Source organism: Echinops telfairi, unplaced genomic scaffold, assembly GCF_000313985.2.
Source record: "Echinops telfairi isolate 266 unplaced genomic scaffold, ASM31398v2 ScPeMD7_7416;HRSCAF=8454, whole genome shotgun sequence".
Lineage (NCBI taxonomy): Eukaryota > Metazoa > Chordata > Mammalia > Afrosoricida > Tenrecidae > Echinops > Echinops telfairi.
In genome coordinates, this window is record NW_022111316.1 from 3,796,260 (window position 1) to 3,805,814 (window position 9,555).

Sequence of the window (9,555 nt, forward strand, 5' to 3'; positions counted from 1 at the left end):
TTTTTTTTGTTTTCTTTCTTTCAGAATTTGATATATGAGGTGGTTCCTCCTCCTGAAAACGGAATTTGTTTTCCAAATCTATGTATTTAAATTATTTTACAAAACAGCCTTATCACCTTCAAAGTTCTCTCTATTACACTTAATCCATTTATCAAATCTGCAATTACATTATTGGAAACATTCTTCAAACTCATCTGGATGGATGGCTGGCAGCACCTCCTTTTTCCTTCAAGTCTTCTATGTCATCAAATTGCTGTTCTTTCATGTCCCTCTTCATTTTCAGGAACAACAAAAAAAGTCACAGAAAGCAAGTTCAGGTGAGTAAGGTACATGGGGCAAGAGATGCATGCTGTTTATGCCCCAAACTGCTGCACTCAGATGGTTGCGTGCACAGGCCCTTGTTGTGGTTGCAAAACCAGTCTCCTGTCTGCCACAAATCAGGCCTATTTTTTGTGGCACACTGTTACACAATCTTTTTAGAACCTCTTAATAGAAAGCTTGATTAACTGCCTCACCTGGTGGAATGAACTCAAAATGCACTAGGAGTCAACATTTTCATGTATTCTGGAAGTTGACAGATGTCCAGAATAAGGTTTATCATAAATTGACATATCAACTTTTTTAAAAGAAGAAAACCATGTGTACATTCGAATTTTTCCCATAACACTGTCATTGTAAGCTGTGTTTAGCATCATAACAGTTTCTGCAGCATTTTTCCCTAGCAGGAAAGAAAATTTCACAGTTGCATGCTATTCTCTTAATTTGGCCATCAGAAAAAAACAAGGTTTGAGCGCAACTAATTTTACAAAAAAAAATTCACTGTGACCAGAGAGAACCTTCCCAGGCAATGCCACTGGGTGCACCAACTCAGAGTGAGTTGCTCAATGCTCACCAAGTGGGAAAAAATGCATACTACAAAAGCTACACTCTGCCCAGTGCAGTTCTGTTTTTTTGGGGGGTACTCCTCGTATGTCACTCCAATGTCTTCTTGCCTGCATATTTTCTGCTGAGAAGCCCTAACTTATCGTTATGAGTATTCCTGTGTAGATGACTGTTCTTTTTTTTTGTCCAGTTGTCTCCAGAATTCTCTCCTTTTCCTTGAAATTATAGATTTGGTATGATGATTTTCTTTTGGGCTCAATCTTACTTTGGGTTCTCTCAGGTTCTGCAATAGTTATTTTTTCCTTCTTTGCGCTGTTGGTGAAATTTTCTTCCATGATTTCTCATACTATTTTCTCTGTATATATTTTCCATTTCTTCTTGTATCCCACACCATTCTCAGGTTTTCCTTGGATTTCCTTGCTTTTTGTTCTTATTCTTGTTGATTGTTTCTCTCCTCAATTGTAGCCAGAGTGATTTTCTTTGAACTCACTGACTCAGCTTTCCTTCTTTTCCCATTCTTTCCTTCATGTGTTTTATTATGTTGCTTAAATATGTTATCTCATTTTCTATCTTCTGGTTTAAGAATTTGCATTTTTTAATTTCTTTAGTTGTCCTCATGAGGGTCCCCCACATCTCTTGAAATGACATTATTCTTTTGAATTCTATTTATGATAGTTTCAGAGCCTCTTCTTCAGAATACTCCACTGAGTTTATGTGATTCTGAGTTGTTTGTGTTGGTTTTTCTTGATTTTTCTGGGTTCACTGTTGTTTATTACTGTTTCCTTGGCATCATAGTAGAGGTATTAGTGGTGTGTGTATTGATGCGTCATGTAGAATTAGTTGGCTCTCTCTACTGATGTGGGAGTGTTATAAAAGACACTGGTAAACATATATGGTGGTGAAATAGAGAAAAGGGGAGAGACATGGGCAAGTGCAAAAGTGGGATGGGTAAGAAGAGAAAATCAAATGAATTTAATGATAATAATAAAAACCAGAATTCTGGATAGGCCAACAGATTTGTAAAACTAATGAGAAAATTTATCTTAAGATGTAATCAGAATTAATAAGTCCCATGGATATATATTTCACAAGGAAAAAGAGAGAGGGCAGAAAGTGATAGTGGGTGAATATGCAGGAAAAGGAAGACCGAAGGGTAGAGAAGACAAAAGACTTAGGTATGGAAAGAACTAGGAGGTAAAGGGCATTTATAGAGGTCTAAATAAAGGCATGTACATATGTAAATATATTTCTAAATGAGGATGGGGAAATAGATCTCTGGCATATATCTATAGGTTTAGTATTAAGGTAGCAGATGGACACTGAGTCTTCACTCAAGTATTCCCTCAATTGAAGACATGATTGCTGAAGACAAAGCGGGCGCATAAGCAAATGTGGTGAGGAAAGCTGATGCCCCCTTGCTAACAAAAGATATAGTGTCTGTGGTCTTAAAGGCTTGAAGGTAAACAAGTGGCTATCTAGCTCTGAAGCAACAAAGCCCACATGGAAGAAGTACACCAGCCTGTGAGATCACGAGGTGTTGAAAGGATCAGGTATCAGGCATCAAAGGACAGAAAATCAAATCATTGTGAATGGGGGGAGTGCAGATTGGGGACCTATCTGTAGGCAAGTGGACATCCCTTATAGAAGGGTCGCAGGAAGGAAATGAGCCAGTCTTGGTGCAGGATAGCAACAATGAAACATAAAACTTTCCTCTAGTTCCTAAATATTTCCTCCTCCCACCCCACTCTCCACCCACCACTACCATGATCCCAATTCTACCTTACAAATCTGGCTAGACTAGAGAATGTACACTGGTACAGAAAGGAACTGGGAACACAGGGAATCCAGGACAGATGATCCCTTCAGGACCAGTGCTGAGAGTGGTGATACCAGGAGGGTGGAGGGAGGGTGGGGTACAAAGGGGGAACCAATTACAAGGTTCTACATATAACCTCCTCCCTGGGTGATGGACAACAGAAAATTGGGTGAAGGGAGATGTAGGACAGTGTAAGATATGACAAAGTAATAATAATTTATAAATTATCAAGGGTTCATGAGGGAGGGGGGAGCAGGGAGGGAAGGGAAACCTGAGCAGCTGATACCAAGTGCTCAAGCAGAAAACAAATGTCTTGAGAATGATGAGGGCAACAAATGTACAAATGTGCTTGACACAATGGATGGATGAATGCATTGTGATAAGAATTGCACAAGCCCCCAATAAAATTATTAAAATATATATAAATGCAAGAGAAATGAATAGTTTATTACTTTTGATACAAGGAGCAGTTATAACAATTTGATATGTTCATGTTTACTATTTTAAACTAAATACCAGTGTTCATCAATAAAATTACTATGTTAAAACAACAATAACAGGAACAAAAAGACTTAGGTGTGGCTTGGATATGGGTGCTGTAGTTCGGTAATTATGGCAGCCTGATAATAAACATGTTTTCATACTCAGAGAGGGGAAGACAAGCAAAATCCTTTGTTTAGGTTGATGTGCCAAAATCTGCTTTAATGTGTAGGGAATTTGTATTAGGATGGTAGGGTCTCACCAGAAGAGGACACTGGAAGAGGAAGTGGAAGATAGCAAGAAAGAAAAAATAAAGAAAAGAACGTATTATAACAGAAAAAAATACAAAAGCAACAAAATAAAATAAAGTGAAGAAATAAAACCACCTTGAGTGTGGGCATTCTTACTTCTTTGGTACTGTTATTGTATGTACATGAATGCTGCTTGGGGGGTGGGTGGTGGGCGTGAGGGGGTCAGGGATGTGGCAAGCACCAGAGGACAATACAGGAAAGATGGAAGAAGGGGGAAATGGCAAAAAGTGAAGCTGGGGTACTGATATGTTTCCACCACGGTCCCCACCCACTACTTATTTGGTAGTTTGTGTTTTGTTAATTTTGCCGAGGCATTGGACTGTGTGGATCATAACAAACTATGAATAAGCTTAAGAAGAATGGAAATTCCACAACTCTTCACTGTGCTCATTCATGTAGAACTTGCACATGGATCGGGGGCATTTGTGTGAACAGAAAAAAGGAATACTGCATGGTTTAAAATCAGGAAAGATGTCCATCATGGTTATCTCCTCTCACCATACTTATTCAATCTTTGCGCTGAGAAAATAATCAGAGAAGCTGGATGACGTGAAGAAGAGTGTGGCACTGGGATTGTGTCTGTTAATGGGGAGGAGGAACTACTCAGAAAAAGAGTGAGAATGCACAACATGAAGAGAGTATTCAGTGTTACTGAACTCTGCAGATAGAAATGGTTGAATTGGTACCTGTTCGGTTGTATACATTTTCAACCACCACCTGCCATATGCAGATGACCCAATCCTGCTTGATGGATAACTATCCATGTTAATTACCATAATAAGAGTTGACAGTTGTGACATTCACTGCCATTGAGTTGATTTAGACTGCTAACAACCAAGTAGGTTTCCAAGACGTAAAATCTTTTCAGGAGTAGATAGCTTCATCTTTCTACTGAGGAGTGATGGGTAGGTTTGAACTGCTGACTTTGCAGTAACAACCCAACATGTGCTTACTATGCTAGGCAGTTTTCCAAGTATCTTATACTTCCATATCACCCGCAAACATCTCGATTTTTAAGATGAACAGAGACACACACAAATTAAATAATTTGTTTGACTAGACAATTAGTAGAAAATGAAACCAAATTCAATATTTATTATTTTAATACATATTTTATATTTGGGAGCCAGACCACAAAGTCTGTGCTTTTAATATTTTGTGTTTCTTCCCTAAACATTTCACCAAAAGAAAATATCAACTTTGTGGTTCTTAAAGACAATAATATAATTCTTGAGAAAACAAACCCCATGAAATTCTTTAACTTGATGCCAATTGAGGATATAATTTCCAAGATTTGAAGATTGTGAGAAAATGAGAACTGTTTGTTGTGTAGACTCGGGTTCTTAATAAGTCATGCAAGGTACAATAATTGATCTCTATTCATTTCGAGTAACAAAAGAAGTAGTTAGGTATTATCAGTACCATCAAGTTGATTTTGACTCATGGTGACCTTATAGGACAGGGTAGAACTACCCCTGTGAGACTGTAGTGCTTTATGAGCAGAGAAAGCATCTTCTGTCTTCTGTGGAGTGGCTAGTCTTTTCTAACTGCTGATCATGCTGTTAAAAGCCCAACCCTTAACCAATACTTTTATCCAGTAGTCAGGCATGATCTAGTTCTTATTTCAGAGTTAGGGAGGTAGAGGTTTGTGTGGTTCATTAATCTGTTGGACTTATTGTTTCCTAATATCTACAATGCTTTCACTCTTCTTTGCTCCACATGGGAAAAGACTAGCAGTTGCACTAATAGCTTTATAAATGACCATTTCCAAACTTTTAAGACCACAGTTAATACTCATCAAAATAGGATTTAATATATCGCCTTTGTGGACTACATGCAATTCATAGAATTTTCAGTAGCTGGTTTTTAAAAAGTCAATAATCAAACCTTACTTCCCAAGTGCCTCAAATGCACACAAACTCAACATTTGGAGAACAGTTGAACACGTTAACCATCCAGAGATCCTTATCCACCATTTATAAAAAATATACATTTTAAATAGTTTACTGAAGAAGGTAAATATTTTTTACAGATAAACCTGTGTCAAATGAATCCACCTTCTATTGAATTATGCCAAGCACAATATCAATCATGCAGGAGACTTTGCCTTCCCATCAGCCTCTGGAAGGCAGCCTTGACTTCTTTGTTCCGAAGACTATAGATCAGAGGATTCAGCATAGGGACAAAGATGGCATAGAACAGGGATGCCATTTTGTCAGTGCCCATGGAGTGACTGTATCTGGGCTGTAGGTACATGAAGCTGGCTGTCCCATAGAAAATGGAGACTGTAGTGAGGTGGGAAGCACAGGTAGAAAAGGCCTTGTGGCGTCCTTCAGATGAGCGCATCCTCAGGATGGTGGTCAGTATGAACAGGTAGGATATCAAGATTACTGCGATAGAAGAGAGAACATTGAAACTTACTACACAAAAGATTACCAGCTCAGTGATGTATCTGTCAGAGCAAGAAATAGTCAGAAGGGGAGGAGCATCGCAGAAAAAGTGATCAATCACATTGGATCGACAGAAGGAGAGCCTGAAAATGTTCCAAGTGTGGATGCAAGCATCCAGAAAACCACAGACATAGGGGCCCATGACTAGATAAGCACATACTTTTCTTGTCATTATGGTGGTGTAATGCAGGGGTTTGCACACTGCTATGAAGCGATCATAAGCCATGGATGCTAGGAGGAAAGTTTCCACAGTGATAAAGGTTACAAAAAAGAAAAACTGAGTAGCACAATCATTGTAAGAGATAATGTTGTCCCCTGTGAGAAGCACAACGATCAATTTAGGAGTGACAGCTGAGGAGTAACCAAAGTCAGCCAGAGACAGGTTACTGAGGAAAAAGTACATGGGTGTGTGGAGATGAGAGTCTAAAAAGAGCAGCAGCATCATCCCCAGGTTTCCGACCAGAGTGATGAGGTAGATGACAAGGAATGTTACGAGGAATGGGATCTGAAGTTGTGGGTCACTGGTTAACCCCAACAGTACAAACTCAGTCACCTCGGTGCTGTTTTCCATTGGGATCATATAGATCTTATGTGGCCGTCCTATAGCAGTGAGAAAGCAGAATCAGATTAATAATTAAGACCCTGAATATGTTGGTATATGTATTATTTTAGTATTACAATGATTGTCTTCAGGACCTAAAACATGGCTATGAAAATGAAATTTGTTGAATATTTATTGCTGGCATATAGGATTTAGAGGAAAAAGGATATGGGATAGCATACAACCTAATCCTCCAACTTCACAAGCAGTTTAAACTATAATGCAGTGATGGAAAATGATTTATGTAAAATCACAAAATGATTTATGTAAAATCACAAAATTAAGTAGTGACCAAAGAAGTCAGATTTCTATATTACATTTTCTAATATGGACACAAAATTTGCACATGGAAATCAATATACTCACTACCTTTCATGACTTTGAGCAGCTAACATAAATTTCTCAATCTTCACTGAATGAAAAAAACTGCATCTGTAATTCTTACATTGAATCCAAATCGTTTTCCCTCAAATCTTAGAACAATTTTAAGATAATGTGGATCTTTAGTGACCTTAGCCAATGAGGTAGATCAGTGCTGACTGTTGTTCCCTCAGTCATTCTCTCCATAAGCAGTAAGGAAGTGACTACATGGTTCCACCTTGTAGGCTAAACTCCAGGCCTCCAGTGGTATAAAGACACATTCCCTGAGCTCTGCATGTTTAGTGGGCTGAGACGCAGACACCAAATGATGCAAATTATGTGCGCTTTTGAGTCTCCATTCTCTCGGAGAGTGTATTGGTGCTTCATTCACTTAAGCATCACCCTGAAAGTGATCCCATTTATATGACAATCAATCCGCCAGTCCATCTAATAGTTTAGAAAATGGTCGTGTAGCACCAGGCAAGTCTTTAGCGGCAGCATCATGTCTGGAGTTCAGGTGTCCTCCTTGCTGCATGTTCTCTTCTGCTCTCCGTGTTTTCACAGCTCTCCATTTATTTCAACACATTCCATAACTGATCTCCAACAGCATTCTCTCCTCTTTTGTTGTGCTCTTTTGAAATATTACTATAGGCATTCAAATTATTATAACGTTTCCTATTGATAGATTACTTGATTTTCTCATCAAATATAGAAATTATCAAAATAATTCAACTTATCACATTTTTGATGGAGAGAACCGAGATAGAAATAGTTTGAATAACTTATTCAATGTCATGTAGTTTGCTACCTGTCAAAGGAAGTTTGCAAAGCCATCTTGTTCCTTTCCACTATGCCATAAAATAAATTCAAATGTTCCAGTTGGGTCTCCATGGGATTTCTCACATGTTACCTTTGACTATATGAAACAAATAGTTTAAACATATTTTAAAAATAAAAATAATCAAGAAACGTTTTCACAAAAGTCTAAACTTACAAATGACAAATGTCTACCTTGTTGTGTTTTTCTGTTTACCTCTGTCCTGGCAAATTTTCATTGACTAGATTTGATATTTTTTCCCCCTGAGCAATGTAACATGCTAGTCTTCTCTCTGATACCTTTGGGACTCTCTCATCAGAACTCAGCTCATGACAGACAATAGATATCCTACTTTGAAGTTCTTTTTTATCGCCTATCCAAAAGTTTTGAGGTGTCTGGTTGGCATGAGGGGCGTAAAAAAAAGAAAAGGGTTTACTGGCTTTGGAATTCGCTAATGTGAATTCTGAGCCTTAATCTCCTATTCTGACTTCATAAATAGCCACTCAACATACTCATGTATACAATCGAATGTTTTAAAAAGTGACCCCTAGAAAAAGCCTCTCAAAAGGAGATTGCTAATGAAATGGGAAAATAAGAGTAGTAATCTTAATGATAATCAATCCCATTATTATTTGCAAACCCTTTCCTTACTCACTATTTAAGTCTCTCAGAAATAGTACAATTTTAAGGCACGTCACTCTTGAAAGAAGCAGGTAGTAATGATCAGATATCTGAAATAATGGTCAAAGGGGCTCTGACCTTTTGGCTTTTGGCTTTATTATGATGCCCGTTGGATTTATATGGGAAAGGGACAGGTTAAAAACTAGGAGCCAGAAAGGAGTTATTCAGTCGTGGAGCTCTCAGGGGACAAAGGGCAAGCCAAACACTTTGTTGTACAATTAAGGAGCATACAATTAGAATGTCTATGGAGATCCAGCTCTGCTTGCTGAGAGAAAAGACCAGCACACGGGCATGACTCAAATTAACCTGCACAATAATGAACAAAGCAAGCCGACAGTGTTACTTCCGTGGAATCAGTTTGATATGACAGAGTCTGTCATGAAACAAATATTTTGGACTCGGGAGTCATTGCTTCCCTTAATTCAGTACAAATCTTTGCACCTTGGATAAAAATAAAAGATCCATTCCTTCAACTGTCCATTGATGTTAATGAGTTTTATCCATAACGTTGAACCTGCTTACATTGATCCAAGCTAGGTAAACATGGTACTGCATTCCAGGTGTTTCATTTTAATAGAGAAGGCAGGCAATACATAAACCTGCTTCTGCTGGGTGCCATTGAGTTACGACCCTTGGTTATCCTATGCACACCAGTAGGAAACACTCTCTACTCTTGCACCATCCTCACAACTGTTCTTAAGCTTGAGCCCATTGTTGCAGGGACTGTGCCAATTCACCTTTTTGAGAGTCTTCCTCTTTTTCGCAGCCCCTCTACTTTACCAAGCCCAATGTTCTTCCCCATAGATTGGTCTTGCCTAATATGTTCAGAGTTTGTAAGGAATTCTCACTATCCTTGCCTTAAGAAGCACTCTGGCAGTATTTCTTCCAATATAGATTTATTTGCCCTTTTTCAGTCCATGGCACTGTCAATATACTTCTCCAGCACCGCAGTTCAGATGCGTCAATTCTTCTTGTTTTCCTTATTTCATATCCCACTTTGACGTATCTATGGGGCAATTGAAAATACCATGGGTTGGGTCTGGTGCACCTAACTCTTCAAAGCCACATCCTTGTTTTCAACACCCCAAAGTGTTGTGCAGCAGGTTTACCCAGTGTCTCTGGCTCTTTGGGCTAATGAAAATGGATTGTAGATCAAG

At 38.6% G+C, this 9,555-nt stretch overlaps 1 protein-coding gene across 1 annotated transcript; it reads right to left on the reverse strand.

The window, feature by feature from the left end:
- Positions 1-4,585: 4,585 nt before the first annotated feature.
- On the reverse strand, positions 4,586-6,519 carry LOC101654044 (olfactory receptor 5B12-like). Its single transcript, XM_004714984.3, has 2 exons — positions 5,600-6,519; positions 4,586-4,754 (listed from the first exon to the last, which is right to left on the reverse strand). Exons 1-2 carry the CDS (start codon positions 6,517-6,519, stop codon positions 4,586-4,588), a joined length of 1,089 nt encoding a protein of 362 aa, XP_004715041.3.
- Between the last annotated feature and the right edge of the window lie 3,036 nt (positions 6,520-9,555).